Source organism: Sebastes fasciatus, chromosome 10 (genome assembly GCF_043250625.1).
Source record: "Sebastes fasciatus isolate fSebFas1 chromosome 10, fSebFas1.pri, whole genome shotgun sequence".
In the NCBI taxonomy this organism is placed as follows: Eukaryota; Metazoa; Chordata; class Actinopteri; order Perciformes; family Sebastidae; genus Sebastes; species Sebastes fasciatus.
Window position 1 is genome coordinate 28514957 of NC_133804.1, and position 19289 is coordinate 28534245.

A 19289-nucleotide genomic window follows, 5' to 3' on the forward strand; every position below is an offset into this window, starting at 1 on the left:
TGCGTTGTTTTACATGTGTCACACACTTAGTGTTGTGTAGGATTTGGCGGCATCTAGTGGTGTGGCTGCAGATTGCAACCAACTGAGTACCCCTCCGCTCACTCCTAGCTTTCCAAGACTGCAGTAACGTGAGCCGCACAGTGCAAAACTGTGGTAACGCCATTCACTTCGCTCAGAGGCCATCCTTACCAAAATAGCACTACTTTAGGAGCAACTGAAGTCAGACGGCGGCTGGCGGTACCACGGTTTACACTCTGCAGCTCACGTTACCGCAGTTTCACGTGTGTCGGACAACTATGAGGGCCTTCTGGTTTCAGGTGATTATACACTAATGAAAACACAGTTAGAAAACATAGTAAAAATGGAAAAAATGCACCTGCCATCTAGTTTCTATCTAGGCTACAACCTTCATAAATATGGTGGTACAAGATAGATCTAGATATACCCGACTACTACGACTAACATAAAAAATATAAACATAGAATAACTACTATATACATTGTGCAAGTTACAATGTTTTGTTTTTAAATTAAAAATAGTAATAATTGAAGAAGTACAACAGTGAATGAAAACAACATTTCGTGAACCAGTTTTTTTTTGGGTAACTGTAGTTCACATTAAGATCAAATCATCTGTTGAGGTTACTCTCAGTGTCAGTTGTAGAAAACCACCATGAAACAAATACGTGCTGTCGGTGTTTTGTCATGTGTTTAAGCTGGGCAATGGGTGGTATTATTTCCACTGGTGGTTTAGTGAAACACTAACATAACGAGGGGCCAATCGGATTGCTCTGAAATTGTTCCCTCCCACTTCATATGATTACATTAAGGCGAATCATCTTCCAGTACGATCTAATTTAACTGCAGTCTCCAGTGGATTAACCAGATAATGATGATCGTGTTTTATTTTCTGCTGATGCTCAGAGTCGGGCGTAAGTACATGTAGAAATATCAGATTTGCTCAAGATATATATTTATAGTTTTGACAGTAATTTAGCAGCACATGCATGATTCTTTCTCTGTCATTAATCACTGATCAATGCTTCTCTAATATTTTCAGGATGCACAGATGATCAGATCTTTGAGATAAAGACTGTTGGTGTTGGAGATGATGTGACTTTGACGTGTCCTCGCCAGAAATCTGAGTCCCAAGAAACTTTGTTTTGGGTCAGACTTGTTTCTGGAAATTTTCCTGAATTTTTGGGAGGAACGTTTATTTTTGATTATAAGGCTGTTAATAAGACTCCTCGCTTTACAGCAGAACAAGGACCTGGAACATTTCTTCTGCATATTCATGAAACAAAGCCAAGCGATACTGGAGTTTACTACTGTATAAAAGTAAACCAACTCAAAATGACATTTTTGAAAGGAACATTTCTGAGAATTAAAGGTAAATAAAATACAGCAAAAGTATCACATTACTTAAAAAATGTATTCATTTATGCTTACATCAAACATTTAATAAAAGCAGATTACATAGTTTAATGTTTTGCTACATTTTTGTAAGATACTACATGTTTCAATTGTTTATGTATATAAATTAAAAAAAAAATCTTTTAATTGAAGTGAGTAAAGCATGTTTTTTATCGTCTTTGTATTTCCCAGGACCAGAACCTGATATCTCTGTCGTCATTCAATACTTTCCGTCTGATCCGGTCCGTCCAGGAGACTCAGTGACTCTGCAGTGTTCAGTCCTCTCTGACTCTGAGAGCAAATGTCCAGGAGAACACAGTGTGTTCTGGTTCAGAGCCGGATCTCATGAATCTCATCCCAGTTTAATTTACGCTCATGGAAACGGTGGTGAATGTGAGAATAGTACCGAGGCTCGCTCTCCACAGAAATGTGTCTACAGCTTTTCTAAGAACGTCAGCTCCTCTGATGCCGGGACTTATTACTGTGCTGTGGCCACGTGTGGGGAGATATTATTTGGAAATGGAACAAAACTGGACGTGGAAGGTAAATGCAGATCATTTCCATATTAACCATTAATAATCATTACTTTTGATTCTGGTAGAAACAATTAAAATCAAGTATCACAAAGCATTTGTTCCTCCTGTGTTATAACTAGGGCTGTCAATCGATTAAAGAAATGTATTTGCGATTAATCGCACATTTGTTTATCTGTTTAAAATGTATCTTAAAGGGAGATTTGTCAAGTATTTAATACTCTTATCAACATGGGAGTGGGCAAATATGCTGCTTTATGCAAATATATGTATGTATTTATTATTGGAAATCAATTAAAAACACAAAACAATGACACATATTGTCCAGAAACCCTCACAGGTACTGCATTTAGTATAATAAATATGCTCAAATCATAACATGGCAAACTGCAGCCCAACAGGCAACAGCAGCTATCAGTGTGTCAGTGTGCTGACTTGACTATGACTTGCCCCAAACTGCATGTGATTATCATAAAGTCGGCATGTATGTAAAGGGGAGACTCGTGGGTACCCATAGAACCCATTTTCATTCACATATCTTGAGGTCAGAGGTCAACGGACCCCTTTGAAAATGGCCATGACAGCTTTTCCACGCCAAAATTTTGCGCAAGTTTGGCGCCTTTTTTAACCTAGATGCCAGTACCTTCACTCTAGCTTTAAAACTGAGCCTGCGACAACCTCCGAAAGATCTGTTAAGCTAATGCATTAAAGAAATTAGTGGCTTTAAAACGATTTTGCATTGACACGTTATTATCGCCTTAACTTTGACAGCCCTAGTTATAACATCTTGTCAAAATAGTTGTTAATTTTCATTATTTGCTCCTTTTCATATAGTTTCAGGACTCAACATCTGGGATCTGCAGAAGGCCAACGCAGTTCTGATTCTGTCATGTGCAGCTTTGGCTATAAGTCTGATTGTTATTGCCTTCCTGATTTATACCATCAAGATAAAAACATGCGATTGTTGCAACGGTAATAGAAGTTTCTCATACAGTTTTTTGCAAAAGCTAACTTTCCCAGGATTACTGATTACTGATTTGTGTAAATGAACCTACAGCGTCTTTCTTCTTATATCTGTGTTTTCATTTTATAATACAGCTGCAACAGCCAGTGGTCATCACCAAAGTCAGCAGGTAAGGAATTTAAAGAAATGTTCTCTATATATATGTAAATATTAATGCATGCTGTCACATGAGATTTTTCCACATTTTTTATTTATATAGAGAGATGAGGACTCATTGACCTATTCTGCTCCAACCTTCACCAAGAGGAAAACTGGCAGAGCAGAGAGAAGAAAGGTAGAAACAGCAGAGGGAGAGACGATCTACAATGATGTCAGGACTCGAGTGATAGATTAACAATCTACTGGATCTGCTAGTTAAAGATAGACTGTTGTAAATATGCTGCTTCACATCAATTTCACATCTGATATCGGTAACAATATTTTATTTGGGTAACCTTAAACATGTTTCATGTATCATTTTGACATTATTTTCTGTCCCATCCGTTTGCAATCATTGGAAGACTTTTTTATATAAAAGGGCATGAATTATCATGATGCAAAATGTAATAGTTTTAATGGCTTTTGGTGATATTCTACGGCATCTCATATCTATTTGTTTCTTTTTTAAGGTTTTTCAGGTAAAACTTTAGTTTTCTCTTTGCTTTTATAATGACATAGTTTAACTTTTAAATGTTTACTCATGATCTGTTTATTTTGAAAATAACTTTATAAGTTAGCATCTAGTATAAGACAGTAAGATTGATTGGTTTTCTTGTTTAATGTTTGCAACACAGTGGAAACAAATAAAATACTTTTAAAGTAAGAGACTCAAACAGCGTCATCATTCTATATTGCTTAATTGTTCTTATTTGTGCTTGCTCAAGCTGATATCTTACCACACTAAAAATCTATTGATTTTCAACATTTTTATTAAAACATGTTACTCACATTTGCTCATGAAAATAAAAAACAAACAGACTTTGCAAATAGATTTTGCATGAATAAAAATCCACAGGGTTCAACAAGTAGGCCTGTAATGCATTTTAGCACTTGCCGTTTCCTTGTCTGGAAGTCAAAGGGGTTTTAGTTAGATGCATGAAATAAGGTGCTTAAGAGATTTTATTGTTTTGTTCTACAATATAAAATACGACAGTAAATATCCCACTCGAGGATTTTGAAGCCTTTACGTGTCTTCAAAAAGGCGGTTGCCAACAAGTGGCTAAATGAGACTACTTACCGTCATCACGCCGACATGTCCACCTTTACTTTTTTTTCTGTAATAATCCAAAATTCGATGGAAGAATCTCATTGGCTTTTTGTCGAGGGAACAAAAATACGTCATCCCTGCACCACTCTATAACTACTGTAACAGCCAGAACCAGGGTCGTGTGTAGAAGGTAACCCACGAGTTAGGAAACTCTCGCAAGATGGTCAAAATTATGCATTGATCTCGAATGGTTAAGGTTGGGATAGGTCATCGGGTAACGAGTCTCGCAAGAGTTTTTGCAAGTTTTTGCCAGATTTTGTAATATGCAGGTTACCTACTAGACACGACCCAGAATCCTAAAAAGGCTATTGATCCCCCAACTTCTAATTGATCAACATTGCCAGGTTGACATTTTTGGTGTTGTGTAAAATGTCTACTGGATGGATAGCAGTGAAATCTGGTACACAGTGATTAATGAAATACATGGGAGGGGCAGCCCTGTGGCTCAGTTGTTCAGTCCCCAGTTCATGTCAGTGAACTGCTATGTATCTGCCAACCACAACTTCCTGCAAAAAACATGTTTAAAAATATACAGTATGAAAAAATGTCAGCAGACAGCTACTCAGGTGTGTATATATATATATATAACCCCCTCCATCTTTCTGGTCTCACAGCACCTTGTAAAGGCCTTCTGCATGTCTGTTGTGAGAACAACAAGCAAAGCCACACGCAACAGCTACACTGACAGGCTCACGCTCAGGCTGTGGTGGGCCGCTTCTCCGCCCTTTGACCAACCATCAAGGATGTTTACTCAGAACAGAACTGACGATGGGCTTCAACAGGATGTGTAGTGAGGGTAAAGTTGCAAGGAGTGAAATGACTGGTCTACTTTTACTTACTTCTTAATGTGCTCTTTCAAAGTACAAATAATGTCCATCTGTCATGTGTTTTTAAAGATGCAATCATCGTGTGCATCTGCAATCTTTAAATATCGCAGCTGCACATTAGTTCATGATTTTATTTAAACGTAAATATATTAATTCATTGGTGATTAATGTGGACAGGCTGCCTGTTTATTGCTGCACCAAGTGATGCGCCTGTCAAAGCCTTTTGTCAATTATCTGGCAAACGCCTACTCTCGCCAAAAAGATAGAAGATGACCAGTGATCGATCTCCCACCTCTGACAGCAACTACCAATGAAAAGCACCAAACCGCAGAAAAGTGATAAAAAAACTGTCATGACATTGCGAGACCTTACCCTTTTCCTTTTCCTGTAAGTTGTTGTGATATTATTAGAAATCATAAAGCATATCACCACTTTTCTAGCTTCCTGAGGCTACAACAGAGTGAGAAAGGTAGAAAAGCCCCTTTGTTTTTTGGCACCTTAGTTTGAAGCGTAACCACAACAATGCTTAAGTTTCCATGCACCATTTGTTTGTCAATGGTGACGGTGAATACGTGTCTATCTGCGTGTATTTGTGCATTGTGATGGAAAATTACATTGTATGTACTGATGTCTCTTTATGCAACAGTGGAAAGTTACTGTCTGGGTGCTCTTCGTCTCATGTAGTGGGAAAGTACTGAGTGTTGACTTTTACTGGGACACTGTTTGGGTAAAACAACTCTTTATCTGTGCAAAACAACTCCTTTTCTCACAGTCCCTGTTGTAGATTTCTATATAGTCACATTGTAATAATCTCCGGGGGCGCACTCTTCTGCAGACTTTGTGCGACTCTGTATAACCAGTGCCTCTTCTTGCAAGAATAAAATACAACAAAGACATTTCATCTGTTTGGGATCTTGATTTCAACGTTCATTAGAACTCATCTTGGAATACTGAAAGAATTTCCATTACAGCATACAAAGAAAAAGCAGATGGTACAGAGCAGGACTCAAAGTACATGAAAGTATTCACTGCAGGGCTTTTTGTTTTAAATCTTTTTACAGTTCTTACTTTTTCCTGCGTTCACCCTTCAGTATATCTAACTGTGTATTATGTGTACATTATGCTGTACTTTTGGCAAGGAATCTTTGATTTATGGTCATTTTATATTTGTCCAGCAACATTTATATTAAGAACAAAACTAACATTTTTGGGCTTGTGGGCCACAATATGTTGACCCTGCTGAAGGCCACAGACCACAATGCAGCGGTCTGACAAATGTCACTGCAGTTTTTTTCCGTTCTATTTTCAGTCTCTACAGCTTGTGAGTTAAGTGAAGATGTGCTACAAAACCCCCACTCTGTTTTGGTCATTCTTTTGATGCCAGAGTTTGTGGTGTTGTACTGGATTACTATATTGGCAGCTGTTGCTGTTATTATGAGGCTGTCCAGTGTAAAAAGCTTCCTTTTTATTTAAAAATCATTAGGACTGGGATGATACACCTGTCTCTCGATTCAATACTATCACGATACTTGGGTGCCAATTCGATATGTAGTGAGATTTTTAATGTTTTGCGATTTGATTACGATTTATTGCGATTTTTGTTAACTTTTTATAACACCATGGGAAAAAGTTGAATCATACACCTCTAGTCTCACAGTATATAGACTTATTAGACTTATATATCTAAATTAATACAGTAAAAATGTTTGATTTTCAGCATGTATGTAGTCAGAGATATCCTGAAGTCAAATATATCAGTCATTGTCAGGCATTGTTTATTAGATTTTTTTCCAGCAACCCAAAAGTCAAAGAATAGACATTTCCCTCACGAATTATTGCTATTTTCTTTTTAATTTATAAGGGACGTGTAACGTTTTATACTTCTGGTGAATATAATCCAATCAATCTTATTTCCATATATGTATTTTGTATATACAGTTCCCTTTGTTAACACCTTATTTTGAAAACCAGATGTAGTTACACGTGTATACTTCCGCTATTTTCGCCAAGTCCATCGCTAGCTCTCCCGTTAGCTCCGTTCTCTTTATACATCCATGGTCGACTCCATCGGGGACATTTGAATGCATTTAACATAAACGGCCGACTTTTTTTTTTTTGGGTGACGGATATGACGTCACGTTACTCAGACTACAACAATAAAAGCGGTAACTTCCTTCTACCTCCGCTTAGACTCAAATGAAGCAAATATCGATTCTGGCATTATAAAATCTACTTCAAAATTGTAATTGTAAAAAAAATATATATTTTTTAAATCATGCTGTTTCACAAGGTCTTGGCTTTAAATCTGTTCTTATTTTATTTGGATTTTTCTCTTAGGCCCACATGGATTCCCTCCTTCAGATCAAGGCATGCAGGTCAGTTGAATCAAAAACTCTATATGTCTTCTAGGTGAATGTGTTTCTGTGATAGTGGTGCTCTGCTCCTCCCCTTCAACTCCTGACTAGGAAATAAGCAGGTGTAGTTTCAGTATGATGTAACAGCCTTACCCCCACTCTGTCTGCTGTGCTCTTTCTTATGATGTGTTTTGCCAACACGTTCACATCCCAACTTATCACATACTGACGCTTTGTCAGCGTCACTTTTCAGTTGCAGTAAACGTGCTTAACGCTGTGAGTTAAACAAAAACACTTGCTTGGGTTTAGGTAACAAAACCACTTAGTTAACAACAGTTAAAAACAACATGGTTGGGCTTCAAATTACTACGTTTGTAAAGTGAAACTTTACGTGTGACTTGATGTGTGAATATGGGACACAAACGAACAGCTGATTGTAACGTGAAAGTGAAACTTATAGCAGCAGTGGGTAGAATTGGAGCAAATATGATTAAAAAAAAGCAAATATGAAGCACCGCCCACCAGCCGGAGCAAATCTACATGTATGTGAAAGAGACCAACACCCTGCAGTTCCCCTCACCTCTACAGAGGGTTTCAGCTCAATGTTTAGATTTTACCGCCCGTTACTTGTTTTGTTTCACTCTCACTTCCACTCACATGACGCTCTTCCTGTCGCAGCAGGCCGTTCTTTTCAGCTAGAGGTGGAAATCACTAATCTGACCCGCCAGATGGTTTGTTACACAGAACCATCTGAGAAGCCGTCATTGGAAACTGTTTAGAAAAGGGCAGGCACTTTCAAAAAATACGTGGCAGGTGATTGGATGAACTATCTGTCAATCAAACTCTGGTCGGGACTCGGGAGAAGAGCGAAAACGTCGATTTCAATGCCGTTCTTTGCTCTTCTTTCAATGAAGAACTACTCTCATTCTAAAAATAACTGATATTGCAGCATCCACGCTAACCTCTTCAGGAGCCGCCATTGTTGTTTAAAACCAATAGTCGCCCCTCTGTGTTATCTCACTGAGTCTCACACACCTAACCCACGCCTGTAGCTGCCAGTAGCTCCTCACAGGATGCTGATTGGTCCGTGCTCTGGCTTGCCAGCCAAAAACGCATTACGTGAAGTCTGACAAGATGGATTTTCTGTGAGATGTGATTCCGCGACATCTTGAGAATCCAGCTGCCGTGCAAAGTAAGGAACTCACTTTGCAGATTCAAATCATTTCGTCCAGTTCAGTTGAATGATTCGTAGTCACCGACTATGAAGTTCATTCACATTTTTCCTCAGTCGGTATTGTAAAAGAGTGAGCAGATCATTAACATTATTACACGGCTGTGTTGAATACTCGATTCTGATTGGTCAATCACGGAGTTCTGCGGTCTGTAATTTCTCTATAACATACCGTTGCTATGTATAACAGACCGTTGCTATGTATAACATACCGTTGCTATGTATAACAGATCATTGCTATGGGCACAGCTCTGATGTCAGACTCTGGCGGACCGTTTTTGTGTCAAAATATTGTTTTCTTAAGTAAGTACCCGTGTAATAGGCGGGATAATGTACAGCTAGCGGGTCATTGTTGTGCAGCATCGCCCTGTCCGGGATTCTTTCACAACAATGACCGGCTGGCTGTACATTATCCCTTACATATGTTTTGATCAAATCCAATCAAATCATAACCATTGCTAAAGCATTGAACATACAATACAATGATCAATGCTAAGGGAGGACGTAGTGTGCCAATCATGTAGTGTGCATTTGGGCTGAATGAACTGATTGGACGGGCTTATTAAAGTCCTACAACAGCCACAAATAACACTTTTTTTTTAAATTTTTTTGTCAAAGCATTTTATTTATTCATTGCTGCGGGGATGTAAAGAGAATTTCAACAAATATAATCAAAAATGTTTTTAGTTAGATTACCAACCCTGGCTTTAAGACAATACAAAAACATGAATCAAAAATATTTTAGCACCTGCTGTCTATTTCAGGATTTATGGAAATCAGACTACAACCCAAAAAATACTAAAGATGTACAACATATTTTTGGATAACTGTAGTTCACATTATGATCAATCATCTGTTGTGTTTACTCTCTGTGTCAGTTCTAGAAACCCACAATGAAACAAAAGCGTGCTGTTGTTGTCGTTTCATGTGTTTAGGTTGGAAAAAGCGGTTGATTTTATTTCCACCGTGGTGGTTAACGCCAACATAATGAGAAGCCAATCAGATTGCTCTGAAACTGTTCCCCTCCCACTTGATATGACTATATCATGTTGAATCACTTCATAATGCGGTCTAATCTAACAGCAGCTTCAAGTGGAAAAATGATTTTGTTTTATTTTCTGCTGATGCTCAGAGTCGTTCGTAAGTACATGTAGAATTGTCAGATTTGCTCCAGATATATATTTATAGTTCTGACATGTTCTTACAGTGATTTAGGAGAGAGCATATGTGATTCTTTCTCTGTTGTTAATGTAAAATAATGTCTTTTCAGGATGCACAGATGATCAGATCTTTGAGACAAAGACTGTTGGTGTTGGAGATGATGTGAGGCTGACTTGTACCCGCAGGTTTTCAGGAAGCTTGTTTTGGATCAGGCTTGTTTCTGGAGACATTCCTAAAATCTTGGGAAAAACCTATGGCTTTGAGAGAGATCCTCGCATTACAGCCACAGAAGAGCCTGGAACATTTGTTCTGCATATTAGAAATGCAAGGCTAAGTGATACTGCAGTTTACTACTGTGTGAAAACATACCAACAAAAGTTCACATTTTTGAAAGGAACAGACCTGAGAGTTGAAGGTAAATAATCCCTTAATTGCATAACAGCTTTGTTTTAAAAAAATTTCATGACAACATTTGTCTTTTGTTAAAAAATTAATGTTTGTTTTTTTAATTTCCCAGGACCAGACCCTGATATCACCGCAGCCCCTCCATCTGATCCAGTCCGTCCAGGAGCCTCAGTGACTCCGCAGTGTTCAGTCCTCTCTGACTCTGAGAACAAAACGTGTCCAGGAGAACACAGTGTGTGCTGTTTTAGAGCTGGATCATATCAATATCGTCCAAGTTGTAATTATACTCAAGGAAACGGTGTTGGAGAACATGAAAAGAACTCAGAGGGACTCTCGACAAAGAAATGTGTCTACAGTTTCTTCAAGAACGTCAGCTCCTCTGATGCCGGGACTTATTACTGCGCTGTGGCCACGTGTGAGGAGATATTTAATGGAAACGGCTCAAAACTCGAGGCTGAAGGTAACTGTATCATATTTATGTACCATAACATCATAAATTACACTTTGACAAATTGTTAACTTTAATTATTTTGCTCCTTTTTCATATTTTGTCAGCAGTGTGGGATTCGCAGAAGCACAATACAATCCTCGTTCTGTTATGTGCTGCTTTGGCTATAAGTCTGATTGTTATAGCCTTTCTCATTTATTCAATTAAGAAACTCAAGAAAAAATCGTGTAACGTTTACAACGGTAAGCACAGTCACTCATACGTCTATCTATCTATCAAACAGTATTTGGCAAAACTAGATTCACATTAATGCTGTGTTTTTATTTTTATAATACAGCTGCAGTTGTGCAAATAAATGCAGCAACAGCCAGTGGTCTTCAGCAAAGTCAGCAGGTAAGATATGTAAAGAAAAGATGTAGCTGGAAAGTTGTCAGCATGTTTTTTCTTCTCAAATTGTAATAAAAGTTTTCTCCATATATTTTCTCAGACAGATGAGGATTCATTGGTTTATTCTGCACCAACCTTCACCGGTAGGAAAACTAGCAAAGGAGGGACAAGGGGTGCAAAAGCAGAGGAGAAAGAGAGTATCTACACTGACGTCAGGGCTCCGGGGCTGGATTAACTGTCTGAAGTCTGGATTTTATGTCCGCACACTGGGAAATTAATTTCACCTCTAAAGTTGGTAAATAAATCTTTATTTTGGATGACTTAAAAACATGTATTGTATTTCCTTTGAGATTATATTTATCTGTTTTGTAAAAAAAAAAATATAATGGTTAAGCTTTTTGTAATATACCTGTAGGGATCTCATATCTATAAACATTTGTTTCATTGTGAGTTGTTATTAAAGTTGTGAACTCTGAGAAGATCTGTCTCTTTGTGTATATATATTATGAACTTTCAAGTCTGTTAACTTCCTCCATGACCAACATCTACGTACTGTCTGTGTCAATGCTATTGGTGGTTGTATCGATGTGTTGTTTTCGTCTTAATAAATAAATATACATGACAAGACATACTAATGAAATTAAAGATATTACTTTTAACCTATTACTGCACGGTTTTTCAGTGTGACTCACTAATTGAATGTCTTGTTAAATGAATGAGAGCAACATGGCAAAAACAGCTATTAAAAGTAATAACCCAGTAGACTTAAACAGCAATATATTACATAACTGTAATAGTTTCAGTGTTACTAACGAAGCATGATCATCTGTTAACACATACAATCCAGATTTATGAACACACTGCGAATTTAAAAAAAATCCCCCCTCTGGGTATGACTAATAGATATAAATAGAAGAGAAACTGAAGCGGGGCCTGAAATTACTGTTGACGGCATGCGAGTAAAGACGTTGATTGGCTGAATTTCAATAATATCAAGCTGAGTAAACCTCATCAGCTGATGAATTACCACTGTTGAGTCTTACTTTTTTCTTTAGGCGTTCTGAATACATAGATATTTCAACATAGATATTTCCACCACTGGTTTAGTTTATAGCTATCTAAGGACTTGTACTTCATATGAACTACAGATATTCAAAACTACAATAGTCAGAAGTGTCAGTACTCACTTCAAGCACTGCAGTATACTTTGGCTTTGCTCACAAAGTTCAGTGCAACTTCGGTCAAAGTTCAACAAATGTTAACTTCTCTACACAGTGCTGCTCTGAACACTGTGTCCGAAATCACTCCCTATATATAGTGCTCTAGTGTTTGCCTGAGTGCTTATAATAGGGACCAACGAATACGCCTGAATCTAACGGCATTTTAAGTCGACACCAATGGATAGCCGCTGGTTTCTCCGGGGTTTTAAGAGTGGAGCAAAGCGAAGTAAAAACAAACTACGATGTGCAATATTGAGAAGACATGCCGTCTACAGCCCACAGCTCTACACCGTCCTTAGTCCCGCTCCTGGCACTGATTTGCTAAGCATTAGTCCCCAGGTCACATGTCGAAGAGTCCTTGGGCAAGATACTGACTGTGCCATCGGTGTGTGAATGAATATTTAGATCTTCCTGATGTTGGCACATAGCCTCTGCCATCAGTGTGTGAATGGGTTAATGTTTGATCGTAATGTAAAGCACTTTGAGTGGTCAGAAGACTAGAAAGGCGATATATATAAATGCAATTTCTCGGGCTAATGTGCCAATTAACTGTCCTCTATTTTACTCTTTCATACTTTCACTCTTGCGTATGTATTCTAGATTAATGACTGTGTTGTACTTCTGTATGAAAACATGATGTAGATTTTTCACTGGTGATACTTGGTGTCCTGACAGGAAGCACAATGTCACTGATTTGATAGCTGTTCTGTACTTTTATGACTCCAGTTTCCTTATTACCCTACTAACTATTTTTGGCTGGGCGGCAGCATAGTAGGGGCCAGCCCTACAAACGTGAGTGTCTGTCACTGAATGAGTGAGTGAGAGTGATGAAGTTACACCATTGGTCCGTTGAGTTTCCCCATTGGCCGTTGGGCTTTCAAAATGAGTAGACGCAACAGTGTTTCTGCCTCCACGATCAATCATCTGATCCACTTCCTCAATACATACGCGGTTGTTGTTGCTCTGCAATCATCCAGAAAGTCTCATTTGAGGAATTTAGGGGGGAGCTCTAAAATATTTTTTTTTTTTTCTGTACACATTTATATTTTCCAGAAAAAATTTCCAAATAAAGTTCCTGTGTCTTGCTTCCAAACTACTGGTATGTTCACAAATGTCATGGGATCCAACCATGGTCTGGTCTGTTTACCAAAGTAACGCAAACCATTTCCTGTCCACTGAAGTAGGACGATAACACTTTAGATTAGTTATCCAGAGCAACAAATTGTTGAACATGAACCTAATGATATCGTTGAATTTATTAAATTAAAGCATTACACTAAATTAAGGTGAGGAAAAACTGTCATGGCCATTTTCAAAGGGCCCCTTGACCACTGACCTCAAGATATGTGAATGAAAATGGGTTCTATGGGTACCCACGAGTCTCCCCTTTACAGACACGCCCACTTCATGATAATCACATGCAGTTTGGGGCAAGTCATAGTCAAGTCAGCACACTGACACACTGACAGCTGTTGTTGCCTGTTGGGCTGCAGTTTGCCATGTTATGATTTGAGCATATGTTTTATGCTAAATGCAGTACCTGTGAGGGTTCTGGACAATATTTGTCACTGTTTTGTTATGTTAATTGATTTCCAATAATAAATATATACATACATTTGCATAAAGCAGCATATTTGCCCAGTCCCATGTTGATGAATCTCCCTTTAACGGTACATTTTGAACAGATAAAAAATGTGCGATAAATCTCGATTAACTATTTTACTCGACTGACAGCCCTAGTGTGAATGGAGAAGAATGAGGTGAAAGGCTTCACAAAGACAAGGATGAGACCAATGTGACAGGAAGTGCACATTTGAATGTTTATTCTGTGATAACCAATCAGATGCATTTGTCAATGTGACATACATTATAGTGGCCACCTCCTTTACTCACTCAAATACCAGCAAGTTTCCGAAGAAGAGACAATTTCAAGATGATCCTGTTCTTGGTTACACTGCTTGTTCTTCATCGAGGATGTAAGTGCAAACAATTCAGTTAAGACTTTGCATGCCAACATGGAGGTTTTTGCATGATACATTTTATACTGTACATCATATACTAATTGTCATTTATTGTTTCACATGTTTAATTTATTTCAGATACGCTGGTTCCAGTGACCACAGTTCAACTTGGTGAACCTGCAACCTTCACGTGTGCTCTGTCGAACATTGAGATCAACCGTATAGCGATCCACTGGTACAAGCAGAGTGCCAGGGAGACTCTGCAATTAATGGTGACGCTGCGTACATCTACAAAACCTGAGTATGCACCGCAGTTTTCTGAATCAAGATTGGAGGTAAACAATGATAACAATTTTAGCAACCTGACCATTCTGAGGACAATCCAAGAAGATGAGGGACTGTATCACTGTGAAATCACAGATCGGTGGAAAACTCCTGAATGGAATGGGACATATCTGTTACTAAAAGGTAATCATGTGGTCTACTTTTATAAAGTTTTGCAAATGTTTCAGACACTGTTCTAAAGTTTAAGAAAAAATAACTGTTGTAAGTGTCATAAGCTTGTTTTGAAAAATCTAAAAACCTTCCAATGTTAATCCAATTAAATATACAGATACAGTTAATCTACTTATTTCCAAATGTTTGTAATTACTCACTGATTTACTGACCACCAACTGTGTTGTTTTAATTATTTTAGAAAATAACCTTTTCGACCACTTTACTATGTACCTTAAAGGGAGATTTGTCAAGTATTTAATACTCTTATCAACATGAAAGTGGGCAAATATGTTTGCATTATGTCAATGTATGTATATATTTATTATTGGAAATCAATTAACAACACAAAAAATTACAAATATTGTCCAGAAACCCTCACAGGTACTGCATTTAGCATCAAAAATCAATCTAATTTTTCTTCGAGAACACGTGTGCCGGACAAAACAGCTCCACATTTGCTAAATATCTTGTCAAACTATTAAAGACATATTGAGATATATGTTACTTCTTCTTAGGCTTTCAAAATAAAGTTGGAAATCTTTTTAACACAGTTTTGTATGATGCAGGAAACACTCGGAGGACATCAAACTGTACGTCCACAGGTGGGACGATATTAATTGAAGACGGAACTAAAGTGGAAATCGGTATGATTTTGTGTTCAATAAGAGAAGTGATATTCAAAAAATGTTAATAACATCATCATTAATACGTTTTTATTTTTTCTTTATTATTTAGAGCGAACAGCAAGATATGAATTTATTGCGCTGGTGATAGCAACAGTGTGCTTGGTCATTTCTGTGATTGGAAACATCGTTTTCATCTGTTGCCGAACTTCAAGAGCAGTATGTTCACAATTTAAAGGTGAGTGTTGTTGACCAAGTAAAAAATGTTAATACTCCGATGGTTTCACTTCATATAGTGTAAGAAGTGTTACATCATGCAAGACAGGACGAACCTCAACCTCCTGTTGTTGGATAAAATAATAGATATCAGTAGAAATATTTTGCATATTAACAATGAATGAATGATCAGCAAACATCTGTTACACGATTTCTCCATATTGCTGTTTGTTCCATGTGTCTCATTGACCTTTACCTTTATAGTACACAATGTCAATAATTGAGGAAAAAACGTTATGACTTTTATTTTATTAACATGTTAAAGGGGCTGTTTGTAACACGTATAAATCAATCCGGGTCGGTGTCCATGCATGCTCACATGTGGCTACGCTGTTCAGACTCAGACTCAAACACAAACTACATGGAAGCACCAAAGCCGCAAATTAATCACACATTTTTTTGTCTGTTCAAAATGTACCTTAAAAGGAAGATTCATCAACATGTGAGTGGTAAAATATGCTTCTTTTTGCAAATGTATGTATATATTTATTATTGGAAATCAATTAACAACACAAAACAATGACAGATATTAACTTTGGAGCGTTATTTAGCCTCCTTCGTGACAAGCTAATATGACACGGCTAGAACTGAAGACGATTTCACCATGAAGCATTTAGGGATACATTCAGTAGTAGGAATAGTAACACAACTAAAGGGAACCCACAACATTTACAGTCAGAGGTCAATACTATTACTACTAAACCACAGTTTCGTCGTGGACTCACATTCACATTCAGCATTTAACTTGAGAGTACGGGCTTCACTAGATATAACTTTGCGGTTTTAGCGCTTCCGTGTAGTTTGTGTTGGAGTCTTGTCTGAACAGCGTAGCCACATGCGAGCGCGCATGGGACACCGACCCGGATTGATTTATACATGTAAGAAGTTACAAACAGTCCCTTTAATTAAAGCCTGTTGAACCAGCTGAGGATCTGTATTGAAAAGTCAAATTAAGAACATAATATTCCTGTTTTCATTCATTAGGAATAGAAAGCGTCGCTTCGCAAGCGAGACATGACAACTCGAGCCTACCGCTACATGATTTTGTAAGTAATGATACCAAATTACATTATTGGTTATTTCTTTAACATAATTCCCAACAGCACCATATAACAACATGAATATATAATGAGACTTTTATTTGCTGCACAGACTGAAGGTGGACCTGAGCTGAACTACGCTGCGTTGCATTTCTCTGGAAAGAAAGCCACAAGAGGAAGGAAGAAGAGAGAGTTGAACACTGAAGAGAGTGTGTACTCTCAAGTTAAATGCTGAATGTGAATGTGAGTCCACAACGAAACTATGGTTTAGTAGTAATAGTACTGACCTCTGACTGTAAATGTTGTGGGTTCCCTTTAGTTGTGTTACTATTCCTACTACTGAATGTATCCCTAAATGCTTCATGGTGAAAATGTCTTCAGTTCTAACTGTGTCATACTAGCTTGTCACGAAGGAGGCTAAATAACGCTCCAAAGTTTCGCCAAACTTTGGCGAGGAAAAACTGGCATGGACATTTTCAAAGGGGTCCCTTGACCTCTGACCTCAAGATATAGTCAAATCAGCACACTGACACACTGACAGCTGTTGTTTCCTGTTGGGCTGCAGTTTGCCATGTTATGATTTGAGCATATGTTTTATGCTAAATGCAGTACCTGTGAGGCTTCTGGACAATATTATTCATTGTTTTGTGTTGTTAATTGATTTCCAATAATAAATATATACATACATTTGCATTAAACAGCATATTTGCACACTCCCATGTTGATGAATCTCCCTCTTAAGGTACATTTTGAACAGATAAGAAAATGTGCGATTAATGTGTGATTAATCTTGATTAACTATGGACAATCATGCAATTAATTGTGATTAAATATTTTACTCGACTGACAGCCCTAGTGTGAATGGAGAAGAATGAGGTGAAAGGCTTCACAAAGACCAGGATGAGACCAGTGTGACAGGAAGTGCACTTTTGAATGTTTATTCTGTGATAACCAATCAGATGCATTTGTCAATGTGACATACATTATCGTGGTCACCTCCTTTACTCACTCAAATACCACGCAAGTTTCCGAAGAAGAGACAATTTGAAGATGATCCTGTTCTGGGTTACACTGCTTGTTCTTCATCGAGGATGTAAGTGCAAACAATTCAGTTCAGACTTTGCATGCCAACATGGAGGTTTTTGCATGATACATTTTATTCTGTACATTATATACTAATTGTCATTTATTGTTTCACATGTTTCATTTATTTCAGATACGCTGGTTCCAGTGACCACAGTTCAACTTGGTGAACCTGCAACCTTCACGTGTGCTCTGCCGAATATTGCGAACACCCGTATAGAGATCCACTGGTACAAGCAGAGTACCAGGGAGACTCTGCAATTAATGGTGACGCTGCATACATCTGCAGAACTTGAGAATGCACCAGAGTATGCACCGCAGTTTTCTGAATCAAGATTGGAGGTAAACAATGATGACAGTTTTAGCAACCTGACCATTCTGAGGACAATCCAAGAAGATGAGGGACTGTATCACTGTGAAATCGCAGATCGGTGGAGCAATCCTGAATGGAGTGGGACATATCTGTCACTAAAAGGTAATCATGTGGTCTACTTTTATAAAGTTTTGCAAATGCTTCAGACACGGCTCTAAAGCCGCACTGTTAATGTTTAAGAAAAAATAACTGTTGTAAGTGTCATAAGCTTGTTTTGAAAAATCAAAAAACCTTCCAATGTTAATCCAATTAAATATACAGATACAGTTAATCTACTTATTTCCAAATGTTTGTAATTACTGACTGATTTACTGACCACCAGCTGCGTTGTCCTAATTGTTTTAGAAAATAACCTCTTCAACCGCTTTACTCTAAAAGTAGGGCTGTTAATGGAATAAAATATTTACTTACCATTAATCGCAAATTAATCAAATTTTGTATCTGTTCAAAATGTACCTTAAAGGGAGATTTGTCAAGTATTTAATACTCTTATCAACAAGAGACTGGGCAAATAAGCTTGCATTATGCAAATGTATGTATATATTTATTATTGGAAATTGATTAACAACACAAAACAATGACAGATATTACCCAGAGAACCCATTTTCATTCACATATCTTGAGATCAGAGGTCAAGGGACCCCTTTGAAAATGGCCATGCCAGTTTTTCCTCACCAAAATTTTGCATTAGTTTGGGGCGTTATTTAACCTTCTTTGCGACAAGCTAGTATGACATGGTTGGTCCAATAGATTCTTCAGGTATTCTAGCTTCATATGATGCCAATATCTTCACTCTAGCTTTAATACTGAACCCGCTACAATCTAAAAGTCTTAAGTTGCGTTAATGCGTTAAAGAAATTAGCCCTAACTAAAAGTGTTGCTTTTGTCTATATTGTAGCTCCGATCAAATCGATCAAATTTTTCTTTGAGAACACGTGTGCTGGACAAAACAGCTCCACATTTGCTAAATATCTTGTCAAACTATTAAAGACATATTGAGACATATCTAACTTCTTGTTAGGCTTTCAAAATAAAGTTGGAAATCTTTTTAACACAGTTTTGTATGATGCAGGAAACACTCGGAGGACATCAAACTGTACGTCCACAGGTGGGACGATACTAATTGGAGACGGAACTAAAGTGGAAATCGGTATGATTTTGTGTTCAATACTGGAAGTGATATTCAA

General features: G+C 37.7%; 3 protein-coding genes across 3 annotated transcripts in view; all 3 read left to right on the forward strand.

Annotated features, from left to right (window-relative positions):
- Positions 1-891: 891 nt before the first annotated feature.
- On the forward strand, positions 892-10368 carry LOC141775952 (signal-regulatory protein beta-2-like). Its single transcript, XM_074649691.1, has 5 exons — positions 892-931; positions 1060-1389; positions 1605-1955; positions 9898-9950; positions 10306-10368. The coding sequence occupies exons 1-5, from the start codon at positions 892-894 to the stop codon at positions 10366-10368; spliced, it is 837 nt and encodes a 278-aa protein (XP_074505792.1).
- Positions 10369-14181: 3813 nt separating this feature from the next.
- On the forward strand, positions 14182-17057 carry LOC141775953 (uncharacterized). The gene is made up of 6 exons (XM_074649692.1): positions 14182-14224; positions 14348-14677; positions 15274-15351; positions 15443-15568; positions 16591-16652; positions 16759-17057. Exons 1-6 carry the CDS (start codon positions 14182-14184, stop codon positions 16879-16881), a joined length of 762 nt encoding a protein of 253 aa, XP_074505793.1. The 3' UTR covers positions 16882-17057.
- Positions 17058-17485: 428 nt separating this feature from the next.
- Positions 17486-19289, forward strand: part of LOC141775662 (uncharacterized) — a 53625-nt gene continuing 51821 nt past the window's right edge. Inside the window, exons 1-3 of the mRNA XM_074649252.1 lie at positions 17486-17739; positions 17863-18204; positions 19175-19198. Coding sequence (XP_074505353.1) covers positions 17697-17739; positions 17863-18204; positions 19175-19198 — 409 coding nt within the window. The 5' untranslated portion in view covers positions 17486-17696. The remainder of the gene's footprint in view (positions 17740-17862; positions 18205-19174; positions 19199-19289) is intronic.